At 51.0% G+C, this 25,214-nt stretch overlaps 1 protein-coding gene across 11 annotated transcripts; it reads right to left on the reverse strand.

Moving 5' to 3' along the window:
• On the reverse strand, nt 1-24,187 carry GJC1 (gap junction protein gamma 1). 11 transcript variants are annotated; one of them, XM_065650872.1, is made up of 6 exons: nt 21,665-21,869; nt 6,980-7,167; nt 5,128-5,578; nt 2,890-2,997; nt 1,326-1,401; nt 1-1,201 (listed from the first exon to the last, which is right to left on the reverse strand). In XM_065650872.1, exon 6 carries the CDS (start codon nt 1,180-1,182, stop codon nt 1-3), a length of 1,182 nt encoding a protein of 393 aa, XP_065506944.1. In that variant the 5' UTR covers nt 1,183-1,201; nt 1,326-1,401; nt 2,890-2,997; nt 5,128-5,578; nt 6,980-7,167; nt 21,665-21,869. The 11 variants fall into 11 exon arrangements, with proteins under 11 accessions (XP_065506944.1, XP_065506948.1, XP_065506940.1 ...); XM_065650876.1 differs by lacking the exons at nt 5,128-5,578; nt 6,980-7,167; nt 21,665-21,869 and adding exons at nt 9,003-9,126; nt 24,116-24,186 and having other exon boundaries at nt 1,326-1,398; XM_065650868.1 differs by lacking the exons at nt 5,128-5,578; nt 6,980-7,167; nt 21,665-21,869 and adding exons at nt 9,003-9,126; nt 24,116-24,186.
• Nucleotides 24,188-25,214: the final 1,027 nt, after the last annotated feature.

The following is a 25,214-nucleotide window of genomic DNA, read 5'->3' on the forward strand; positions in this document are numbered from 1 at the left end:
TTAAATCCAGACAGAGTTCTTGCCGTCCCCAGACTTGCTGCTGGCGCTGCTTTTGTTGGAACCCGCTTTGGATTTCTTCTCTCTGGCAGCGCCAGGGTTGTTTTGGTTGTTGTACGCCTGGATCGCCAGGTCCAGGCGCTCCTGAGCCACTTTGATTTCCCTCTGCAGGTTTTCCAGGTCGGTGGGGATGTTTTCTTCGTTGCTGCCGTACTGCTGTTCCTGAGCGATGTTGGCTTTGTTCTGTTTGTAGGCCATTTTGGCGTTGGATAATTCAGTGTATTGCATCTGCTCTGGCTTCACCGCGATGTTGTAGCCAGGCGGAGCAGACGGCGTGTTCCAAGTGAAAGGGTAGTTACAGGTACCCGAGTCTTCCAGCTCTTTCCTCTTGTTGTTCAACGTGTCCCGGATTGTGCCGAACCCCAAATGGAGCATCTCCCAGACATTCAAAAGTAAACACATGCAGCTCACCCCGTACATTATCAGCAGGAAAATGGTCTTTTCGGTCGGCCTGGAAATGAAACAATCGATTTTGTGCGGGCACGGCCTCCTGCTGCACACGAACACGGGGCTGACCTCAAAGCCGTACAACAGATACTGACCCACCAGAAAGCCGATTTCAAACGTAGTCCTTGCCAGGAGCTGCAGCACGTAAATTTTCATGAGTCCGTCCTCGCGGATCCGCCGCCTGCCGTCGTGCTTGGCTTTGGCCGGGGGCTGCTGCTCTTTGTTCTCCCGCTCGCTCTCCAGCTCTATTTCGGGGTACATCATGGGGTCCTCCTCGTGGTCCTCCTCAGTCTCCTCCAAGCCGCGGTGTTGTTTCCAGCGCATGGAAAAGCTTTTGCTTCGGATTCTTCTGTCGGCTTCGCTGTGTTCCACCATCCGGGCGATTTTATGAATTGCGTAGCCTAAATACATGACGGACGGAGTGGCAACCAGGATGATCTGAAACACCCAAAACCTGACATGCGAAAGGGGAGCGAAAGCATCGTAACAGACGTTCTCGCAGCCGGGCTGCTCCGTGTTGCACACAAACTTGCTTTGTTCGTCGTAATAAATGGATTCTCCTCCCACGGCAGTCAGGACGATCCGAAACACAATCAACACCGTCAGCCAGATTTTGCCAACAAAGGTTGAGTGATTGTGGATCTCCTCTAACAGACGGGTCAGAAAACTCCAACTCATGGTGGTCAAATAATTTTATCTGGAAAACAAACAAAACCCCCCCAAAGATTTGTGAGTTTGTTGGCTCGAGCCCAAACGTGCGTACGTCAGTCAGAAAACTCTAGAATTTTACAACCAATGCACAACTGTGTCCGTAGCATCACCTGTTATCGGGAAACTCCAGCTGCCAGAATTTGCTTGAAGATGCGACGTCTCTTGCGCAGGCTTTGGAGAAGTCTGCTGCAAAAAAAAAGTAGCAGTTAAATGCCATTTCACAAAAAAAACATGTTCCCAAAGCTTCTCCCGAGCAAAAGAGAAAGATGCGGTTGCTCTATATTCCAAATGTTAATAAAGATATTTACACTCGAGGCTGAAGTCTCCAAAACACAGAGGTCGAAAACGAAGCTCCCTGAAATTTTATGGGCACTGTTGGCCACGTCCCACCGCTAAAAACGAGATTTATTTTAACTGCACGGAGGAGGCCAAGCCCTGGTAAAGCCTGAAGCTCCAACTGTTCTGTGGGTTCTGTCCCTTTGGGAAGCAAAAAATCTCCCTTCCAGGGTCAGAAAAGACTTTAGTATGTATTTTGTAGTGGGTTTTTTGGAGGAGAAGGGAAATCTAGCTTTAAAAAGTTACCTGTCAAAAATCTGAGAAGAGATATTAGATGGAAATCAATATAAATTTGCAATCGTAACAATGAAAAACCCATCCCAGGGCTGGCAAGACTGTGAGGTGTTGGCATGAAGGGAAGCGAGTGATGCTGCGGGCCCACCTGGAGCCCTGCGAGCGAAACGGGTGAAATACTGAGCACAGAACTGTTTCATGTTTTTATAGCGCAGGAGATAAGAACATCTTCCAGTCCTCTGATGACATCAAACATGTGTTAATAATAAAAATTTGTACAGAGTAACGTTTGGTCAAAGGTCTCTAACCAGAACTGGACAAATCTCTGGCACTCTGACCTAAAAAGTGATTTATTCTTCACCTGGAGGAGTTCCAGGAGGCTGGAGGAAAAGTGGTATTTGCAACTATTCAGCTTTTTCCACACAACTACAGAGTTGTTCACGGGGAAAATAATGAAATTTGGGTGGATGCAATCAAGACAGAATTAAAGGATCTAAATGTAATCCAGTCCTGGTGAAATTCAATGTTGCATTGAAAAGGCAACAGCACAGACATAATGTGGATGGGCTGCGTAGGACATTTGATTTATTACTTCATGACAGCGTGCGAAAAAAAATAGTGCAACGGGGTATTAAAAAAGCCCACATTAAGTGAATGAAAAGTAACAAAGATCTTGACCAATGATTCCGACATTAAAGCATCTGGAGTAATGACAGCAGGTTCTGCGAGGCCCAGGAACGGGCCTGGCGACTGGGCTGCATTTTCCCCAGATGGATGGAAAACGGCTGCGGCCAAAACCCGCAAAGGGCACAGAAGTTTGCGGACAAATAAAGATCAGAGTTATCGGCGATGCAGAAAAACACAGATTGCTCGAGAGGCTGCGTCCACCGAAACAAACCCACGGCTTTAACTGAGCTTCGTACGACGACATGCAGCTAAGAAAAAGAAAAGCAGCCTTTATTTTTTATATTTTTTTAAGGAGAGAGCAGTTACTCCAGATATGAGCAGGGAAGGGAGTGAGGGTGCAAACGGACGAGCATCTCAACAAGAGCCAGAACCCTTGGCTGTGTCACCTGCAAACAGGAGCAAGGAGGCTGATCTTACCTCCTCGTTAGCAAGACAGCACTCGGCGCCTGCATCCTTCACAACGTGCTCAAACATCCGACAGGGAATCTATTTGTCTCAAAACCAGCTGAAGAACGGGGAAGATGCCTAAAAGTGAGAGATTGAGAGAGTTCAATTTGTTTAGCTGGGAAACATGGGATGAAAAGAAAGGATTACGGGTCCATCAACCAATCTAGCGGCTGTGAACCGAGCAGGCAATCAACCCAAGGCTTACGCTTGAAGCTCTTCTTTCTATGCAATCATAACATTATGCCGTAGACAGAATTGGCTGAAAAACCCCTTATTTTAACAGGAAAAAAGGCCGGAGGGTTCCAGTCCCCACGCAGCACCTTACAGCAGGTGGCTTCACACTCTGAACCCCCATTTCCGAAAGGCACCCGAGTCCAGCTCTGCAACCCCGAGTTCTGCACTGAGATGACAGACGGAGCTTCAGACGCTTGTGTGTTCGGTGTTTTGCATGGGGTCCCTCAGACGAGGAGAGGGAAGGGGCGGCCAAGGGAGCCTGGCGTACCCTGTGTGCCCACAGGCTCCAAAACGCTGAACGGAAAAGGCAAGTGAACCCCAAACCTGGGGCGGGGGCTGCACAGGTCGCACCAGGCTGAGCTGCCCATCCCATCGCCAACCACAGGCGGGTAACGGGACACACGGCGTAATTCATCAGTTAAAAATGAGACAAAACCCGCATGAGCTTAAGAAGGGGTTAATTTTCACCCACTGGAAACATCAGGGGCGAAATATTTTCTACAAGTAAACTACGGAGTAAATTTGAAATTAATTCACTACTGTTGCCAGTGTAAATTTGGAACAAAGGCAGGAACCAGCCTTTACATTTTCAGATTATGTTCAGGTTTATTCATCCACAGTTCACAATGGAGAAGCCTGAAATGAGCGCTGGTTTCAATAAGAGAGGGGACAGCAAATCTCTGCTTTTAGACGAGCTGCTGCCTTGACATCTAATCTCATAAATACCATTTTTCGTTGTATTTATCGGCTTTTCGAGGTGTGTTTTCTACCTGCACCCACACCCCGGTGCCTGGCGCATACCGAACTTTGCCACCCGTACCGAGGGAGACGCGGGAGGCTCAGAGCAGGATATGGGGAAATCTGGCCGGCTTTGGACCCGGCTTCAGGAGAAAGATGGGAACACACGCTCTGATTCCACCGGTTATATAAATATCAGCGTGAGAAACCCACAGACAGACGCTGACCGCACAGCCGTGTGCATTTACGTTAATCACAGCCTTCAGATGCAGCAGACGGCGTTATCAGACACGTGTTGGAGAACCAAGACTTCTGTCAATTAGAGAGTTCTGGCTGCAGAGATAAGTTTCTGAAAAGCTCTGATTCTCTTCAATGAGAAAGTGTCACTTATTCTAAATTTAGTTTCAGCCCAGAGCAGAGCTACAGACACAAATATGGGAGAATTCACCAGCAGGAAAAGAATGTGTCTTTGAGGAAATATTTTGGCTCAAGCAAAATGACCTGTCATTAAATCTTTCTTTCACTGGAAATGTCCAGCCCATCCAAATTAAACGTAATAGGAAAGCAGAAAGTTGCAGGCAGAATTACAGTGTTTGAAGTGGCGATACCCCTCAGTTCGGTACGATGATCTAAGTTTAGAGGCTGCACATTTCTGCCTTTACAACACACGTACCGCAGGACGCAGACACCGAGTAACCTTCACCCAACGTACACTCAGCGTCTCCCGGAGTTGTTGTTCTGGCAACATTTAACTCGATAATTTTCCATTGTTTGAAATAAAAGCCTATGGACACTGACACGCATCTGAAAAAGGCAAAATGTCAGCAATTTCAGCTAATTTAAGTCATGCCAGGAAGTGCATTTGAAAGAGACTTTCATTCCTTGTATTTGTCATAAGTTCATCCCGGCACTTCCAGCGGAGGAGGCTGCTCGGAGCCGGCAGGATCTACAATGCAAATAACACGACGCTCATCCCTGACAGCAAGCTGGCTCCTGCACATTCAGCTTCTGCAGACACTGATGTCCAGAAAGAATAAAGAAGAATGTGGAGCAGGTACATGGGAAAAAAGAAATCGCCTTTAGGTTTAGAGATTCACTGCGGGAAATCTCTTGAGTTATTTGAACGTGGCTGCTGTTCACATACCCCCACAGTGGACAGTTTTTCACATGTGGAGCTTCCCCACTCCAGCCCGTGTGTGGGTCTGAATGTGAATTTAAACAGGGGATTAATCTCACCTCGTTTCAGTTTTCCCACAGAAGCATGATGGGCAGTCAAGGAGGGAAGAACCGCACCTCGGAGGAGCTGTTTGCTGCAGCAGCCTTCAAATCCTGCCCTGGGATGAGATGGTGGCAGCGTGGCAGAGATGGACAGCGGGACAGGAACGACGGGGACGGCTGGAATCGCCGTTACCCGGTGAAACGCTCCCAGCAACGTCTGTACTCAGAGACGTACGGTACCTATAGGGCAGCGCAGCGTGCAATCACCGAGTTTCAGGAACAGCTTCACTCCATCTGTCGAATGTCAAAAGCCTTGGGAATGTACAACATCGGGACTCGTTTCACGTCATTCCATCAATGACATGAACAGCGGCGCTGAGCGCAGCCTCAGCGAGTTTGAGGGTGACACCGAGCCGAGGGGTGTGGCTGATACAAGGGACGGGACACAGTCCAGAGGGATCTCCAGGAGCTGGAGAAGCAGGACGTGAAATTTGTGAGGTTCAACAAGGCCAAGTGCAACCCCAACATCAGCAGAGTGGGGGATGGATGGAACTGGAGCAGCCCCGCGGAGAAGGACTTGGGGGTACCAGAGCTTGAAGAACTGGACATGACGTGCACTTGCAGCCCAGAAAGTCAGTCCTACCATGAGCTGTACTAAAGCAGCCGGGCCAGGTGGAGGGAGGGGATTCTGTGGGGTCCTCAGCACAGGACAGACATGGACCTGCTGGAGAGGGGCCAGAGGAGCCCCAGAAATGATCCGGGGCTGGACCAGCTCTGCTGGGAGGACAGGCTGAGAGAGCTGGGGGGTTCAGCTGGAGAACAGAAGCTCCGGGGAGACCTTAGTGCGGCCTTTCCGGACTTAAAAGGGGCCGATCAGAAAGATGGGGACAGACTTTTGAGCAGGGCCTGTTGCGACAGGACAAGGGGTGATGGTTTGAAACTAAAGGAGGGAGATTCAGGCTGGACATGAGGAAGGAATTGTTGGCCCTGAGGGTGGTGAGAGCCTGGCCCAGGTTGGCCAGAGAGGTGGTGGCTGAACCATCCCTGGAGACATCCCAGGCCAGGCTGGACGGGGCTCTGAGCAACCTGAGCTGGTGCAGATGTCCCTGCTCATGGCAGGGGGGGCACTGGGGGAGCTGGGAAGGTCCCTTCAACACAAACCATCCTGTGCTGTCCCTCCGGCTGGCAGGACTCTACAAGTGACCTCCCCAGCTCGGCTCACTGGTCACCGACCCTCCCCAGCTCAGCCCTGGGGGGTTTGCGCTCCAGCCCCAGCCGAGCTGGGCCTGAATGGCAGCGCCCGGCGGGGAACGCAGCCGGAGCTCTCGCCTCTCTGAATTTCCATAGTTCACCAGCACCTCTTGTGTCAAACAGCATATGTAGGAGAAAGACCTTGCAGCCAAAAGGCAGCCCCCTAAGGGGAATATATTTACAGGAAGACTTGTTTTCCTCCTTCGAATATATCCTACTGTGTCATGCTAATGAAATTTGATTAATTTATTAACGATCTCTTTGTTTTGTTTTGTTTTTAAGCAGTTCAAAAAGATGTGTGCTGAGCAGAAAAAAAACCATTCAAGAATACATGGCAATTCTGTTGATAATCAAAAGAGGTTTCATGCTGCATGAAACTGAAATTGGGCCCACAGGCTAATTAAAATAGGATTTAAATTAGGATGAATGAATAATCAGCATTATTCACTCCAATCTCATTTACATTGAAATGTAAGAAATTGCATGATTTTCAATTACTTTTGAGAAAGCACAGGGCTTGCTTTTAGTATTTTTTTTTAACCTGAAAAAATGAGTAAGACTTCACTGCTCAAGAAAGAAGGTTGTGGCCAGACCTAGCGCCGCCCAGGTCCAAGCTCACCGCGGATGCCCAGAGCACCGTGCCGCAGAAATTCCAGTGTCCGTCCTCCCAACGAGAGAAAAAGGATGCGGGATCTTCCCGGAACACGACAATTCATCGCTCCCACCCTTCCATCCCTCGGCAAGGCAGTGGGTTCAATCACCACCAACTTCGTTCTGCTTTTCAGAAGTGTTTACAGCACTGCGCGGCTGAAAAAGAACAAGAAAACAACTGTACTGAATTATATTTTTCATCTATATTATAGAATCTTGTGGAGCAAAAAGGCTGGGACTTTTTGGATGACACACAGCGCTTTTTCAAGGAAATATTCCATCATCTGGCAAGTCTCACGTGGCAAACAGCAGAGAGTGGTTTTGAAAAAGCCCCAGCGTCAGTGTCAATTTGGAAACAATTTCTGAACGGTGCATTCAAATACCAGGCTGGCTAATGAGGTTCTGCTGATCCCCAGACCAATCCCCCCGAGTCTAAAAAACCCCTCATTGAATTATGAGACCGCAGATCCTGTGCAGCATATAAATAGAACTCTAAAAAATACGGGTAAGAGGTAGAGAAATAATAAGATTCTTGTGCTGTCAAAAAAATAAAGATGTCAAATACGTATGTTTTTGAAAATCAACATACATATACCCACCCGAGCATCCAGCTTAAAGATAAACTGGAATTTGCAGATAAGACACGAACCTCCAGCAGCCTCAGTGTGCCCTCTAGGTAACGCTAACATGGAAAGCCAAGTGACAATTTTAGCAACACTCCCCCGCAGTGACACGATTCAAATGAAATCGTGGCGTTTCATGCTGGCCAGAACTGGCATTTATTGCACCTCCAGCGATGATGCTCCTGCACGAAGCATCGTCCCCAGGGCGGACACCCCGGAGCTCGTGAGACCCCGACTTCGGAGGGGCAGCGTCTGTGGGGACAGCCCGGACACCCCGAGGAGCTGCAGGGTGATGCAAGTTCGTCTGCGAGCCCAAGCTTGTAGAGACAAGAGGCTGGGCCGGAGAGTCTCTGTTAGCTCAGATTTTTGGAGCCCTGCTTTGGGGTCTGTGTCAGCCCAAATCCCTTCGTACACGCTCAGCAGTCAGGATCCCTTCGGATCGCCGGAATGAGGTGTACCAGCTCGGAGGCTGGTACCGAGTGCCCGAGTTTGGCATTTCTGGAGTGACTCCTTCTCTGCAGACATTCAAACCCGCCTGGACACCTTCGTGTGTAACCTCATCTGGGTGTTCCTGCTCTGGCAGGGGGATTGGACTGGATGAGCTTTCGAGGCCCCTTCCAATCCCCGACATTCTGGGATTCTGTGACTCGGGACAGAGCTGTCAGATGCTCAGCAAACCTGAGCAGGCTGCTCTTCAGCCCTGTCCTACAGACCTGAGGTACAGAATCACAGAACCCCAGGCTGGTTGGGTTGCAGGACCCTCTGTAGATCCCCAGCCCAGCCCTGCTCACGCAGGGTCACCAGAGCAGGTCACACAGGTCGGGCCAGGTGGGTTTGAACGTCTCAGAGAAGGAGACTCCACACCCGCTCTGGGCAGCCTGGTCCAGGCTCTGGCACCGCAAAGGAAAGAAGTTTCTCCTCGAGAAACAGAAGCCCCAGGCGATGCCTGTGCTGGTGATGGGAAATGTAATAACGGAGAAAATAAAGCGATCAGCAGATCACACGGCAAGATGCGGTGCGCTGTTTGACAGTCTTTGCAATGAAACTCTCGATCCTCAGGGCAACAAAGGGCAATCAAACTCCACCAAATCTCGGTGGTACCAGCACAGAACCGGGACTCATGTTTTGCGACACGAACGGCCCCCCACCCTTCACAGCTCAGCCTGTGGTTGGGAATAACCCACCCAGCGAGAAGCTGCTACCGTAGAGCTCCAAACCAACCTGTGAGTTAACTCTGCCCAGGACCCGCAGCCCATTCCCTCTCCCATCTCCCTTTTCTGGAGCCTCACACACCTCAAAGTATTTCTCTACAATGCAGTTTGACCCTGCTAAGCCCAGATGATTTGAGAAGCTCTGGTACAAACTGACCTCATCCAGCATGACTCACCAACCCAGCCCCGCTCTTGGCCTCAGCATCACCGCTCTTGTTCCTTGCTATGCAAGCGCCGGTAATGTACAGCAAAACTCCTTCCTCGCGTTATTTACCTGGACACTGAAAACAAGGAATTACACAGTAGGTACACGGCAATTTCTTTTTTTTTTTTGCAAAGAGTCTGCATCTGAACTTCAAGTCATACTAGAGACACCACACAACACGGCTGTTTAGAGATCAAGGCCATGTGTTTAACCAAAACCTGAGCTCTTGGATTGCCAGCCCAGGCTGTGTGCAGACAGCACAGCCAGAGACTGCTATCTGTACCCTTAGAAAATAAAGAGCAGGACGGCATCCTCAAGAGAGACTGTTCCTACCGAGTGCAACGACCATCAGACTGGGGGAGCGCGGTGTGAGCGTGTATTCAGGTCCACAAACCCCTCCCGACGGTGAGCTGTCAATTCTCTCTTCTGCACCGAGCGGATCCCACGGGCTTTTCCACGAGGTGATCAGACACGTACATCTCCCACACACCAAGGAGTTCTCTCCGGGAGCCGCTCCCAAGCCAGATATCCATCTGATAAGACCCCATGTGCTCCTTAGCTCAGGGCTACTAAATCCTGGTTCAGACATACGAAGCGTCACCACTTGCCAAAATACCGCAGAGATCGAACACACCAGATGCCCAACAAGTCTGATGCTGCGAGAGCATCACCCATTTACTTCAGTCACTTATTTATATTTTGAAGATACTTAATCTCTAGGTTCCCTCGTACCCATGTGCATTACCCTAAGAAATGTAGAATATTCTGCCAACCGGTAGCTTAAACTAGGCCAAACTACCAATTCTATCTCCCAGAGCAGGTTGGCAGCTCCATGTCCAGCTGGGTTTTAATACTTCTGAGGACAGAGACTCCACAGCTCTCCAGGTAACCTGCTCCTGCGTCTGACCACGCTCACAGTAAACCAAGTTTTTCTTCTGTTTAAGTGGAACTTCCTGTGTTTTAGTCTGTGCCCACTGAGAAGAGTCTGGGACGACAGCAGCAAAGCAATTTTTCCTCTAAGAATGAACATAATAGAGGGGGGACAAGTTACAGGGAGTTGAAATACACGGAGACCCAAGATCCTGTGTGTTCACAGTGCAGGACAACTGTCCAAAACAGTGCGGGCTGCTGCTGGGTACTCACCCTCCCACTAGCATCAGCATGATATAAACACAATATATTATTAAAATATTTAAAATGTTGTACTGTTGACTATCGCATCTGTGTTCTCAGCAGTGATTTCAACAGCTGTGGGCAACGGAAGGGTAAAGATGGAAAAAATGCAGTGAGGATGACAACAAAAAGCAGGTTATTAAGCGACCAGCACCACTGCAAAGTGACAGAGCGCGATGGAGAGCGGGGCTGGGGTTACTGCGCACACGTACCAGCAAATCCCACCGATTCGGCTCATTTCAGGCTTGCAAACAGAAAAGGGACAGGAACCGCAGGACGGTGTCCGGCTTCAAACTCTGCAACACCGTCACGCAGGGTGCACCCCGAGACACAGGGAAGAGCGCAGCCCGGGCACAGAACAACCCGTGCGCTCAAAGGCACCCACAGCGCGATGCCCTCCCTGATGCTGCAGACACACGGACGGGGACATCTGCACCGAGACCCGGAGCACGGCGGCAAGAAAAGAAGCAAAAATCCTATTTTCCCAGACAGACCTAAAAGGCCTCTGGTGCAAATTGGAGGACACACAAGCACCGATGTGTGTGACGTGCGCAGCAAAGCCACGGAGGGACACGTGCTCCTGGAGAGCAACAGCCGAGCGCTCGTGCGCTTACCTGGGTCCCTGTCTCTCGCAGTGAGGTCTCGGCAAGGCCGTCTTCTCTCGCGTGCCGTTGCAGTCAAGCAGCAGAGATTTCCCTGTCTTGACGCGATTAGCGATTTGAATAACCACAACACCCCTTTAACTACTCCTGACTCCACTGCAGCCAACAGCACCTCAGCGCTTCCCCATCGGGCTCCTCCTATGTGCTCAGAGGGATGAGCATCAAAAGAAAATGACACTCTGGAGGCAGCTGACCCAAATATCACTCTCGTGGCCATTTCGGGAAAGGAGAGAGAAGCCAAAAGAGAGCAATTCTGTCGGCTCCTGTACGTCAAAATGCTCTCACTCGGCTGAGCTGGATACAATCTAATGGGGATGAACACCTAATTCACCCACCACCATATTATGACAGTCAAAAGAAACTATGATAGTGTTTGCTTCACAGATAAGCCTCCAAAACGAGCATGAATGGCTTGTAAATGAAACAGATACCACGCACCACGACATGCTCTGCCACAACGTCCCGACTCACCCATTCTGCAATGTGGCAGTTGTCTCACTGTGACCCGAATTCAACAAGACTTTTATTCCCCAGCTCTGTGATCTGGTCTAATAGGAGACACTGCCTTGCCCTACAATTATAACAAATTCATGTAACATTTTCTTCAAATGAATGTAACCTTTTCTTCTCCTGGGAGGACAGGCTGAGAGAGTTGGGCTGTTCAGCTGGAGAAGAGAAGCTCTGGGGAGACCTTAGTGCGGCCTTCCTGGACCTAAAAGGGGCCGAGAAGAAAGATGGGGACAGACTTTTAAGCAGGGCCTGTTACAACAGGACAAGGGGGGATGGTTTGAAACTAAAGGAGGGAGATTCAAGCCGGACATGAGGAAGGAATTGTTGGCCCTGAGAGCCAGGCCCAGGTTGGCCAGAGAGGTGGTGGCTGAACCATCCCTGGAGACATCCCAGGCCAGGCTGGACGGGGCTCTGAGCAACCTGAGCTGGTGCAGATGTCCCTGCTCATGGCAGGGGGGCACTGGGGGAGCTGGGAAGGTCCCTTCAACACAAAATACTCTGTGATAACAGCAGCTCTGTAGAGAAGGATGTTCAGAAGGCAGCCGAGGACATTGAACCCCTCGCCACCAACTGCTTTCCAGGACAGCCAGCATGTGGAACAGCTCTGCTGAACGCGGTCGGGACTTCCCACCTGCTGAGATACGCAGGAGCAGAAAAGCTTTGCAGACCCCTGAGACTTGCCACAACTCCGCATTTCTTTAGGAGGAAAGCGCTGAACTCAGGAGGACGGCGGCTGCAACATCTCACCGTCGGTTACCTGTATGGCACAACAGCCCGTGAGGACGGTGCTGGAAACACCTACGGCCAAGGACAAGTGTCTCGCCATCGAAAGCACTCTGGCGGTGACAGCGGACACGGCCGCGCGCTGCAGACACTCATTCCAAGGGCAAGGGGTCTGCTACAACACGAGAGCAGCAAACACAAGCGTTCCAGGCAAGCGCTCGCTCTCCTGCTGCTTCAGCTTCTCTCGAGTGCCACTAAACTGCGGAAATAATTGAAGAGTTTTGTTTCGGTAAAGTGGTTTTAAGTACAATTTGTGTTGAGAAAGGGAGCGTAGTAAATCAGAGCAGACTGCTATACTGGCATGAAAATGTGACTCCAGCTTGAGTTCAACAGGAGACTTAACAGCTTTATTTTGCCAAAGATAAAATTTAGAATATAAATACTCACATAAATTAACTAAGTTAATTATTTGTTGAAAAAAAAATGATTTCCTATAGTGAAATAAGAAACCCAAAATGGTGATTTTCTGAAAGACGTGAATACTTTTCTAGACCCCCATGGGAGGAGGCCTGCAGCACTCGCTGACTGAACTCCCTCCGCTCCGCCGCACAGCTGGGATGACACATGTACCAACTGGGGTTTTTCCTTCTGAGAATTGCTGCAAATAATTCTGTTTTATGAGAGGAAGCTCCAAGCCCTTTTCCCACCATGCCTCACGGCACAGAGAACTGCACACTTCACCAAGCACAATGTAGCAGCAGGGTTGGCTTTTGCCACCTGACTGCTTTACATGGCCATGTATTTTGGACTTATTATCAACACAGATTATTAAAATTAGCAACAAATTTAAGGAAATTGGTCTCCAAAATGCACATAAACTGCTTAAGCCAGGCATGCGACTTGATATGAGGCTGCAAAGGAACAGGGCTACGGTATATATGGCTTTTTGGTCCTGCTGAAGATGGAAAAAAACACAACGAGACACTCCAGGGACAACTGTGTGACAGAGCCAAGTTCCCTTGGGTTCTTATTTCCAAGCTTTCAAGATTTTAGGAAGGTGGTCACATCTTGTCTGTCACCAGATACTTTCATGCTTGTTCTGTGCATGTTCTCCTCAAGCTCCAAACAGAGGGTCACCACCATTTAGCACAACCACAGGGAAATCACGACTCGCTGTCTCGATGCCAAGTGGGCATTGGTACAAACAGGATTATAAAGCACTGGCCAGGTCAGCTGTAAGGCCTTAAAATACCTTACTTAGAAAAATATCTAGAACAGCAAAGATTGTAAAAAAGTCTTACTTTCCATATAACTAAAAGAAAATAAGATGAGCATATAACAACAGAACCTGTATGAACAAGAGAATCTCCTTTCAGGGAGCAACTGGTGGCCTCTGCTGTCTTTGGAAAACCTGGTTCACTCCCAAGCCTGGTGAAGGCCACGCTGCAAGTTTGGATACACGTGATTTCCCACCTGCATTATCAGAATAAAACATTCATGGGAAAATGCAAAATAGAGACGAAAAAATGTTAACAGTCTAGATTGCATTAGTGCCAAATGCAGACACAGTACATACTCAAAGATAATCACCAACTATTGCTTCACCAGTTCTCTGATGGGTTAAGTCACCGGTATGTGGAAGGCGCTTGACCATTTTCTAACGGAGAAGTGAGCAGGTCTGCTTGCAAAAATATTCTTAACATAAAAGATACTAAAGCGTCTGCTGTATGGCATCAAATTTGCAGAAAGAAAAGGGAGATTAGCTGCAAGCAAGGTAATTCCTAACAGGGAACCACTGACTGTTTGGGGGATTCCCTCACTAAGGCAACTTGTACCTGCTCTGCCGAGTTCACAGTCACAGGATGGTTGGGGTTGGAAGGGACCTCAAAGCCCAGCCAGTTCAAGCCCCACCATGAGCAGGGACATCTGCACCAGCTCAGGTTGCTCAGAGCCCCATCCAGCCTGGCCTGGGATGTCTCCAGGGATGGTTCAGCCACCACCTCTCTGGCCAACCTGGGCCAGGCTCTCACCACCCTCAGGGCCAACAATTCCTTCCTCATGTCCAGCCTGAATCTCCCTCCTTTAGTTGCAAACCATCACCCCTTGTCCTGTCACAACAGGCCCTGCTCAAAAGTCTGTCCCCATCTTTCTTCTCGCCCCTTTTAAGTCCGGAAAGGCCGCACTAATGTCTCCCCGGAGCTTCTGTTCTCCAGCTGAACCCCCCAGCTCTCTCAGCCTGTCCTCCCAGCAGAGCTGGTCCAGCCTCGGGTCATTTCTGGGGCTCCTCTGGCCCCTCTCCAGCAGGTCCATGTGTGTCCTGTGCTGAGGACCCAGAGCTGGCCCAGCACTGCAGGGGGGTCTCACAGAGCGGGGCAGAGGGGACAATCCCCTCGCTCCACCTGCTGCCATCTGTCCCTTGACTAAAATAGTTTCTCCCCATCACTCTGTGACCACTTCAGATACTGTTAAGTGAAGATTTTTATCCACAAGTTTCTTACCCGCACCTTGAGGGGGCCTCCCTGCAGAAAGTCACCACCAGGAGCACGTTCATTTCTTAGTGCTACTAAAAGAGATGACAATGCCATGCAGGAAAAATTAATTGACTTCTTTACACACCTACTCACAGAACCAGAGACGGGCCGGCTGCCTTGCCAGCCCCATCCGTCTGGGGACTCGGTGACGCTGGCTGACACTGAAGTGACCAGAGAGAAGGTGACAGGACAGAGAGCCAAAAGGAACAGTAAAGGGTTGGCAGGCATGGGTGACATTCACCAAAGAGGTTAACGGAGCTCAGAGGTGAACAGCCAACCTGGCTGCAGCCTTTCTTAAAATCGCCTTGGTACGGGGAGGCAAGAGTGACGCCAGAACTACAACAAGGGTTGTGAAAAAACCCCGGTAAACTGCAGGCTCCAAACCCAGCCATCACACAGGGCTAATTAGACAACATCATACAGACTAGAATTAGTAGACAACTGATGTATCTATATAAACACGATATAGTAGGGAAGAAAACAGACTTCCAGCCTCACAAAAGGCACCAGACTACCTGGACTTTTCGGATTTGAGAGTCTCGCTCATCAAACGCTTCTTGTAGGGACACCAAAGGGTGGTACATGCACGACGCCAGAAAAGGGACTGTCCCTGCATAGATAAACTGGGTGAAAGATAACAAAGAGTGGGAGTAAACGGTCATTTCCTGCGAGGGAGGGACCGAGGGACATCCCAGCGGAGTTTCACAGGCCGGGACCTGCGCTGGACCAGGACGTTGTTTGAGTAAAATGCAACAGGGAGGTGGGTGGGACGTGCCCGAGGGTCTGGATGGGAACGCTCAAGGCAAGGAAGATAAACAACCATCAAGAACAGCAGAAGGACCTTATGGATCCAAGTAACCTGGTAATAAAATGACAGATGAAATTCCACATAGATAAAGTGATGCAAACATTGAATAAAAAAAAAAAAAAATCTTGATTTCACACTAAAAAATATGTGCCCTGAGACGGCCTCAGCAAGCAGGAGATCTCGGGGCTGTCAGTTGCTCTGTGAAAGCTCCAGCACTGCTCGGCACGGTCTAGAAAGCCAAGAGCGTTTTAGCAGCGTTAGAGCAGGACGAGCGCATGAACAGCACCCGCTGCTCTGTCACCGCGAGCACCGCGGCTCACCCGCATCCCGGCCACGGCGCACGGCCCCGATCACCGTCACCATCCCGTCACGGAAAGAGAACAGAACTCTGCGGAGAAGACATCCGGGCTGGCTCATGTGGGAAGAACAGTGGAAAAACACAAAGGCCAAGAGGGGGAAGATGGCAGGGAGCTGTAAAATCTGGAAAAGCCCAGAGAAGGAAAGCCCCTTAAAAACTGAAATAAAGACACAGTGCCTCACCCGATGGGTAAGTCACAGAATCCCAGAATGTCAGGGGTTGGAAGGGACCTCGAAAGCTCATCCAGCCCAATCCCCCCGCCGGAGCAGGAACACCCAGATGAGGTTACACAGGAAGGTGTCCAGGCGGGTTGGAATGTCTGCAGAGAAGGAGACTCCACAACCTCCCTGGGCAGCCTGGGCCAGGCTCTGGCACCCTCACCAGGAAGAAGTTTCTTCTCATCTTTAAGTGGAACCTCCCGTGTTCCAGTTTGCACCCATTGCCCCTTGTCCTATCACTGGTTGTCACCCAGAAGAGCCTGGCTCCATCCTCCTGACACTCCCCCTTTCCATATTGATCCCCATGATCGAGGTCACCCCTCAGTCTCCTCTTCTCCAGCTCCAGAGCCCCAGCTCCTCAGCCTTTCCTCACACGGGAGATGCTCCACTCCCTTCAGCATCTTCGTGGCTGCGCTGGGCTCTCTCCAGCAGTTCCCTGTCCTTCTGAAACTGAGGGGCCCAGCACTGGACACAATATTCCAGATGTGGTCTCACTAGGGCAGAGCAGAGGGGCAGGAGAACCTCTCTGACCTACTGACCACCCCCTTCTAATCCCCCCAGGTCCCACTGCCCTTCCTGGCCACAAGGGCACAGTGCTGGCTCATGGTCTCTAGGCAGAAACCGGTCAAAATGCTGAGAGAGGTTTCAAACGTGCTTTTGTGTTAGGAACAGGACTGGAACCAGGCGGACACCCAGTCCGAACCCGTGTGGCTGTTCTCACGGAGCGGGAGCATCTCCCCAGGGCTGCGGGACAAGCACGTCCATGAATCAGTTAACAGAGATGCCCTGGCAGGAGCCGAAAGGAAAAGAAATCGATACCTCAGGTTCTTAATCGGTGGCAGTCACAGCCGAGCGGTAAGCGGTGTTTACTTGTTGGACAAACCTCTCGCAATTGGCACACTTGAAGAGCAGCAACAATTTATTTCTGCTGATGACTCTCCAGCACAATCCTCGGGGAATCGGCTTTTGCAGACACTCGGATCGATGAGGTTTAGTCACGGATTGTAAAGAGAGCAAGAGCAGGCTGAGAATATAAATCAAGCTGGGTATGTCCAGAAGAGTAAACTCCAGAAGGAGCAAAGATTTCATAGGAATCAAGAATAATTTCCATATGGCTACATGGAAGATCACAGTGTCTTTCCCCCAAAACACTTCAATTTTATTGTTTTAATATCGCAGTTTCCACTATGAAAATTCTTCTCCTTTTAAAAATAGTTTAACTATGAATTTGAATGTCAGCTAAGTAACTCTCGTGCATAAATGTCTGTTGTAACTAAAATTCAGTCATTTCTCAACTAAAATAATTTTACCGTGAAAATCAGGAGATGTTTCAATTTTTAGGAGATGGTGGATGCAAGACAGCACACCTGCAAGACACACATTAAGAACCTTAATTATTTTTATGCCAATTAAGAACGTATTAACACTGGGAGCAGCCCTTGCCTGCCTAGAGGTTCCTCTAAGCTCAGCCCCTGGATTACACGGTGTCACTTGTCAGTGCTGGATCCGTAACCGAGCCAAGACTTCCAGGAGTTAACTCACCCTCAAGGCAGCATGGAAACCATCTACACACAAGAAATACAATCGCCCTTCCAGGCTCTCTGCTATTTTAAGCACGAGAGAGATACAGAACTTTACAGATAATACTTGTTATAGTTGAATGTGGCACACACCACCCGCGAGCGGGAGACAGCGTCCCGATGCCACAGGCAGCACCGCTCACCCCGTAAACCGCGTATTCCCAAGGCCAGACCCAGGTTTAGACCCAGAAGTTATTTTTCCACATTCCTTCATCAGTTTAGCTCAATCAAAAAGTGGAAACCACCTCTGACGCGTTGCATTTTTTGGGAGGGCTTTGGGGATTTTTAAAAGAGACGCACTGCACACAGGCATCTACGAGGCAAATAAAACACCCCCAGGAAAGCGGATTAGGGGATGAGCAGAACCCAGCAACGGGTGCTCAAAGGAAAAGCATAAAATGCGACTTTTAGCCACCGATCCAGCACCGCCAAACGCAACATTCGGACTAAAAAGAACAGTCGGCACGATCTGCCGGTCATCCATCTGGATGTCTGCTCTCGGTACTGCAACGGGATCTCAAACCAGGTCAGGCACACACACTGAATTGTTTTCTGACAAATTTGTAACCAAAAAGGTGGAACTAATAACCGTAAGAGGCGAAAGCTGGTATCATGTCCTTATTTAGGCAGAAAAGCTGGCTGACTCCAACGATTCTCATCCAAGCAAGGTAACAGGGAGAAATCCTTCACTCCTGTGTAAAAATGTAAATCTCAGCTCAGTGAGGCATTTAAGCACATGCCTAATGTAAAACTGGAAAGAAATCCTGCTAATAACCCTGCCGCTTGCATATTCACAGTTAGGCACAGGCTTAAGTACCTGGATGATCTGGAAATATCCCGTAGCCCCCGGAAAAGAGACTAAACCAGGCTGGTTCGTGAATTAATCACAGTGGCATGAACAGAACTGCTAATATTAAACTGGGATTGTATGTGTGTGTGTGTGTGTGTCGAAGCATCTGTTCAAGTTTAGGCACATAAAACATTTTTCAGCCCAATGACTCCACGGGGAAATGCCTCATACATCAGCTCATCTGACTCAATTTTTCCATCACATTTCCCTTGATACAGTTTTGTCCATAAATACACTATTAGTTTTTTTTTCTTTCCTTCCAAATATAGCTTTTTATTTATAGAGTCAGAAAACCTTGTAACTTGTGCTATTACTTAGAGACTCGGTTTTTCTTTGCGATGTAATCATTAAGGAATTATTAGCCAATAGTGAGGTATGGATCTGAGTCACCTACACTTGCAGAAGGAAAAGGGATTTCTTTTTCCAACAGAATTTACTTTCCTCAGTATTTTCTTCTCCAGAAATACCCGTAACATCATAACCGCCCAGCCATACATCGCCGTATGCCAATTTAGCCCCGAGCGCATCCAGGAACTTTCACATTAAAATCTTTTACACAAAAGACAGCCAAGTTTTTAAAAATCCAAGCCAGAACTTCCAGATAGTCCACAATTTGGGGACAACTGTGCGTCACTGCCCAAGCAGTGATAACGATTTATATTTATGGTATGAGGAGGTCGGAAAAGGAAACCTAACGTCTCCTTCTTCCCCTCTAAGGAGCACTTTGAAGATAAATTCATTTTTGTGGCTTTTAACAGAAAGAAAGCAGCTACCAAAACCATGACGAAGAGTGGCCAGTGGATAATTTAGATATTTTTAAAGTATGGGTTTTTTTCAGTGGTAGAATTTAGACACTGAGCAATGCTGAACAGAGCAAGTGAAATGTGGTTTAATAGAATTTGGCCATTACTAACTTCAACGTGAGTCAAAAAAAAAAAAAAGCACAGCATGTTATTACACGGCATAAATACAGGACAGTGGAATTCCAGTCCTGCTGCTCGCGGGAAGCGCAACGACCAGCTGGAAAGACCGATAACAACGTGGGGTCCTGCAATAAAAAAATGAACTCACACAGCACGGCAAACGGGATCGTTTCCCTGCATGGCCAGGGGCTGATCGGGCTGTGATCCAGAGATGTGTTTTTGGAGATGCATCCGTAATTCCGGGAGTCTGTGCTGGGCAGGGATGCTGGGACGGAACGTGTTTCTCCATAAACGTCAGCAGTGTTAAAGAAAAGCAATAGGGAATATTAATGGAGATTTTTTCACGGGAATAATTTACTTCCTATTGACCACATTAAAAATAAATAGATCTGGAGCACAAAGCACAAAAAACAAAAGCTGGAAACAGGGTGGGAAGAGAGGATCACCTTCCTCCTAACGAGCCAGCAGCGCCCGTCCCATGGGCCAGACAACAAAGGGCTCCATTATCTGCCCTGGATTTTACTCCAACTATTTAATGATTGTTGCTCTTGTCCAAATTTGTCCGGCTCTGCCGAGAATCCTGGCTGAGCGATAAGGCTCAGGCATAACCGCCGCACCTCGCTGTGCATTGCTGGTGTTTAAAAGAGTAAAAATCTGAAGTGGCTTTAGGAAAGAGCCAAAACATCGTTTCCCTCTGCCCAGTTCGATGTTAAAAGTGAAGCCACCAACTGATTTGGGGACTTTTCTCAGCCACGCGACCCCTCGCAGGTACTAACGACAGCGAGCGGAACGCTGGCAAATCACCCAAACGGAACCTGGTGAGCACAGTCTGCCCGGGTTCCCAGCTCACACATCCCGCTGTGCTTCAGCAGCCGGTGCAAAGCTCTCTGCGATAGCACGTGTCCTCGCCCCCGGCATCGCGGCTTGGGCACAAACGAAGCGCCGGCCGCCCCGCGAGCACCCGCAGGCTCCGGCTCCCAGCCTGGAACTCACCCGCCACGTCAGTGCTTTCAGCATTAAACGACTCATGACAGCGATTCTGGGTTGGTTGTTGGTCCTACACACAACGGCAGAAGCACTCGGGAGCTCATCCTCAGCAAAAAGCGACGGCGTAAGAGAGTTTGGGGGTTTTTTTTAGACTTACAAAAGTTGCTGCCAGTCAGTAAATTACCAAGTCAACAAGTCTGTGTTAGAATTCATCACAAACTTTCCATCAGCAATTAGATTTCACAGTTTCTAAGATTTTTTTCCTCTCAAATCTTGTCCTTGTCAGTTATAAAACATACAGATTAAAGCCAGAAAAAGACTTTCTAATAAGATAAAGTTTCGCCTACGCAACAGTTTCCAAACCAATTACCTTCTGAACCACAGAAAATTCTTTACAAAAACTGTGTCTACAATCAAAACTGTACAGTACTAAAATCTTCACTAAATTCTTAACATGGGTCTAAAGTTGCCTTGCTACACCTTTGTCCTCACAAAAATAAACTGTTATCGAGTTTTCTTTTAACCTTCCCTTTGTCAGGAGACGGACGGGACCGCAAGTCCTCACCGTCAGCACGGCTTCTGACCCCTTTGGGGCTCTTCTATAACAGTCTGTGACTCCAATTTTTCAGTTATTTACAGATATGGGCATCACTTGCAGGTTATCTGTGCTGACTCGGATGCCTGCTTCAAAATAACAGGCAAAAATAATCACTAATGAAGGGCTAAAAATGTAGATAGCAGGTATTTAATGACAATTCGTCATTTATAATCATGTATTCAGACCTAGGAGTTGCTTTAAAAAACCAAATAATGTTGTTGCATCAACTAACGACACACTTAGTTTTTTTAAATGAAAATGTTGTCTGTTAGCAATAATTGAATACTCCGATGCATCAGCGATAATACAAACTTGCAATTCTAGTCTTAGCAGCACTAAAGGTAGTCGCGTTGATAAGGGTACAGGCAGCCATTCCAATTTTAATAACTTTTCACCATTCTGAGTGATCTAAAATGTGATGAAGCCAGTTTTAGAAGCCACTGCGAGGAGGAGAAGCTGGGTGGTGAACCCCAGCAGCCACAACAAGCAGCACCACAGTTGAAAAAAAAAAAAAAAAAACAGAGAGGGTCTTGTAAAACAAGTTTAACTCTGATCTGAAACACAAACCTTCAAAAATCTGGGTCAAAGCGTGCTGATGTGCGTCCCTTGCTCTGTTTTGTCCCATTTCAGTTCAGAAAAATCACTCAAGTCACCGCTTTCCCCTCGCTCCGGGTCGCCATCCTCTTACCTCACCCGCAGACATGGGCAGAATCCTCCGGCCGCGCGGGATCCCGCTCAGTCAAACCATCCGGCTTCACTGTCAGGAGCTTCTGCCGCTGCCCAGAGGGAGGAGGAGGCCGGACAAGGAGCAGCCCGCAAACGTCACACACCAAAAACCGCACTGGGTCACCCCACCCACCGCTGAGCCCCCCGCGAGAGGGAAAACAACCCGCGTCCCCTCCTGCCTCTGGAGAACCGCAAGAAAGCCGGAGTTAACATGAGGATTACTGGAAACGCGGGACTTCCAGCTGTTCACAGGCGTACGGGGAGAATAAGGAATAAGGCTCAAACTACCTGTGTGTTTGGAGATTCGGTTTCTTACATACCCCACTTTGTAGATCGGACTTTACTTGTTCCCCCAGGAAAGCACAGGCATAACTTTAGAATATACTTGGAAAAAACAGAAAACGAGAGAAAAGGGCACTGTTCATTTTCCTAATCACAAGTCCTGACAGAAAACAGCAGCTTTCCCCTCCTAAATGGCCTGAAGAGAGGTGGGGTTTGGTAACCGGACTGGGTTGCTGAACATGACCGTGAAATGGATTCTAACGGAAAGGGACAGATTTTTTTTCTACCAATTATCCTCAACTTACAGTTGGCAGAAGACATGGAAATAATAACAAGAATAATGAGCTGTCTGTCAAATGCGAAGTTTTTGTTCTTCCTCTTGTTTCTAAATACCAACTGAAAATGCTGAGCCCGGGGTTACCAACTGTTGCTCGAGAATCCATAGGGTACATCCATGCCCTAATTAAATCTCTGTGTGCCATCTCCCATTTGTAAACAATCTGACGGTGGAACAAAACCAGCACTACCCTGGGACTCAAGGTCGCAATGACCAGAGAGACTCAGAACTAACTCCTGCCAGTAGAAAAGAGAATTGGCTAAAAAAAGCCAGTGAAAATAACCGTACAAATGTCATTCTTGTGAAAGTTCGGCCCAAGGGAGCCAAAACTTTCGTTATCCAATAGCAGGGTGGATTTTTCCTCTTGGTGCTCTGCATTCAGATGGAGCACATGGACACGTCGAACTGTGCGGCTGTAGCTCCAGACGGTGTCAACTCAGGTTATCAACAGCTTTATAACTGTTCATCTGTTCAAGGAGAGCAAGGAGCTGTTTGTTTCTCTGCTCGTGTTGGTGCTACAACAGCGTGTGCTGCTGTGACCAACACTCAGGGACCTGCCAGGGCGAGCAGGGGACGGCTGAGCCGCCTGTGCCAGGAGCGCTCGCTAGCGAGGGGACACACAGCTGGTGTCTCTCAAAGTAAAAAAAAAAAAAATACCCGTTACTCGGAACTACAATCACCGTCACAGCAAAAAGCAAAATTTGCCAGTGAAGGCTGCACGCTCCCAGCACGCTCCTCTCTAATGGCAGAAAGCCGCGACCAGGGCTTGCATTCCGACACTTGGGGAGGGCACATCAGCAACGCGCGGCCCCGCGGCGGGGACCCAGCGGGGCTCGGGGTGGCCCTGCCCCGCGGCGGGGGCCCAGCGGGACTCGGGGTGGCCCTGCCCCGCGGCGGGGACCCAGCGGGGCTCGGGGTGGCCCTGCCCCGCGGCGGGGACCCAGCGGGGCTCGGGGTGGCCCTGCCCCGCGGCGGGGACCCAGCGGGGCTCGGGGTGGCCCGGCCCCGCGGCGGGGACCCAGCGGGGCTCGGGGTGGCCCTGCCCCGCGGGAGGCGCCGGGGGCTCCGCGGCCGCGACGGCTCCTCGGGCCCCTCGCGGCTCCCGCCTTCCCCGGCCCCGGGGGCCGCTCGGGATCCCGCCTCCTCCCACAGCGCCCCGCAGCCCCCCGGGCTCGGTCCCTTCAGCCGCCGGGGCTGGTGACCCCGGAGCCCGCGGCTCCTCAGAGCTCCCGCAGCCCCGCTCGGTGTCTCCCGCGGTTCGGTGTCCTCAGCCCCCGCGGCTGCACTCGGGGTCCCGCCTCCTCCCAGAGCAGCCGGTTCCCCTCAGCCCCGCGGCTCGCTGCCCTCGGAACTCCCGCCTCCCCTCGGCCCCAGGGCGCTCGGTCGGTCCCGCTCACCCCGCGGCTCGGTGCGCTCAGAGCTCCCGCCGCTCCTCAGGCCGCTGAGCCCCCGGCGGTTCGGGCCCCTCAGCGCCGCTGCCCCCGCCCCCCCCAGCCCCGCGGCTCCCACGAGAGCTCCCGTCTCCCCTCAGCCCCCTGCGGCCCCTCAGCCCGCGGGCGCCCGCTCTCCCCCGCCCCAGCGCCGCCGCTCGGTGCCCCCCGGCCCGCGGCTCCCTCCGAGTTCCCGGCTCCCCAGCTCCCCTCAGCCGCGCGGCTCCGCTGCCCCTCAAGAGCCCGCGGGGCCGCGCAGCGCCCGCCTGCCCCCGCTCATTCCCCCCGGTGTCTCCCCCCGGTGTCTCCCCCGCTGTGTCTCCCCCGGTGTCTCCCCCCGGTGTCTCCCCCCCGGTCTCCTCCACTCACGCCGCCGCCCCGCGCGGCTCCGGCCCGTGGTCGCCGGGGCCCCTGGGCCGCCCCCGCTCCCGCCGCCGAGCCCGGGCGGGGGGCGCGCGGCGCATGCGCGGAGCCGCCTCGCCCCCGCCCGCCCTGCGAGCCCACCCACCCGCCCGCCACGTGCCGCCCGGGGGTGACACGCGTGGGAGGCCCGGAAACGGGGGAGGGGGCGGGAACCAGCCACGCGTGGCGCTGCGGAGCGGGGGGACACGGACACGGCTGTGACACCGAGCGGTGGCCTCAGAGAGCGGGGGAGAGGGGTCCCCTCCGGAGCGGGGACACGGGGAGCAAGGGCAGGGACACCAGGGTTGCGATGGGGACACTGGGAGCGGGACAGGGGCAAGGACGCTGCGAGCAGGATGGGGACAGGGACATGGGGAGCAGGACAGGGGCTCTGGGAGCAGGGCTGTGGGACAGGGACACCAGGAGTGGGGTGGGAATGGGGGACATAGGGAGCAGGACAAGCACAGGGACACTGGGAGCAGGATGAGGGTGGGGGACATAGGGAGCAGGGTGGGGATGGGGGACATAGGGAGCAGGATGGGGACAGGGACACTGGGGGCAGGATGGGGACATGAGGGACATAGGGAGCAGGATGGGGACAGGGACACTGGGGGCAGGATGGGGACATGGGGGACATAGGGAGCAGGATGGGGACAGGGACACTGGGGGCAGGATGGGGACATGGGGGACATAGGGAGCAGGATGGGGACATGGGGGACATAGGGAGCAGGATGGGGACAGGGACACTGGGGGCAGGATGGGGACATGGGGGACATAGGGAGCAGGATGGGGACATTGGGAGCAGAACAGGGATGAGGACACCAGGAGCAGGATGGGGACAAGGACACTGGGACCAGGGCAGCGCGTCCCCTCAGGGACTGTGAAACCAGTGGGGATGGTGACAAAGGGGAACAAGGGGTCGGTGCAGCGTCACTCCTTGCTTGTCACCCCACTGGGGATGGGGTATTTGCCCCCTTGGCGGGTCCTGGCGCTGATCCCCGATGAACTCGTGCCGAGGATGCAGCCAGCAGGTCCCGTGCCGCCGTGCCTCAGTTTACCTTCCCCA

This window comes from Caloenas nicobarica, chromosome 24, assembly GCF_036013445.1.
Source record: "Caloenas nicobarica isolate bCalNic1 chromosome 24, bCalNic1.hap1, whole genome shotgun sequence".
Taxonomy (NCBI): domain Eukaryota; kingdom Metazoa; phylum Chordata; class Aves; order Columbiformes; family Columbidae; genus Caloenas; species Caloenas nicobarica.

Coding starts and splice junctions, on each gene's coding strand:
- GJC1 (XM_065650873.1), bottom strand. CDS start 1,182: ATGAGTTGGAGTTTTCTGACCCGTCTGTTAGAGGAGATCCACAATCAC.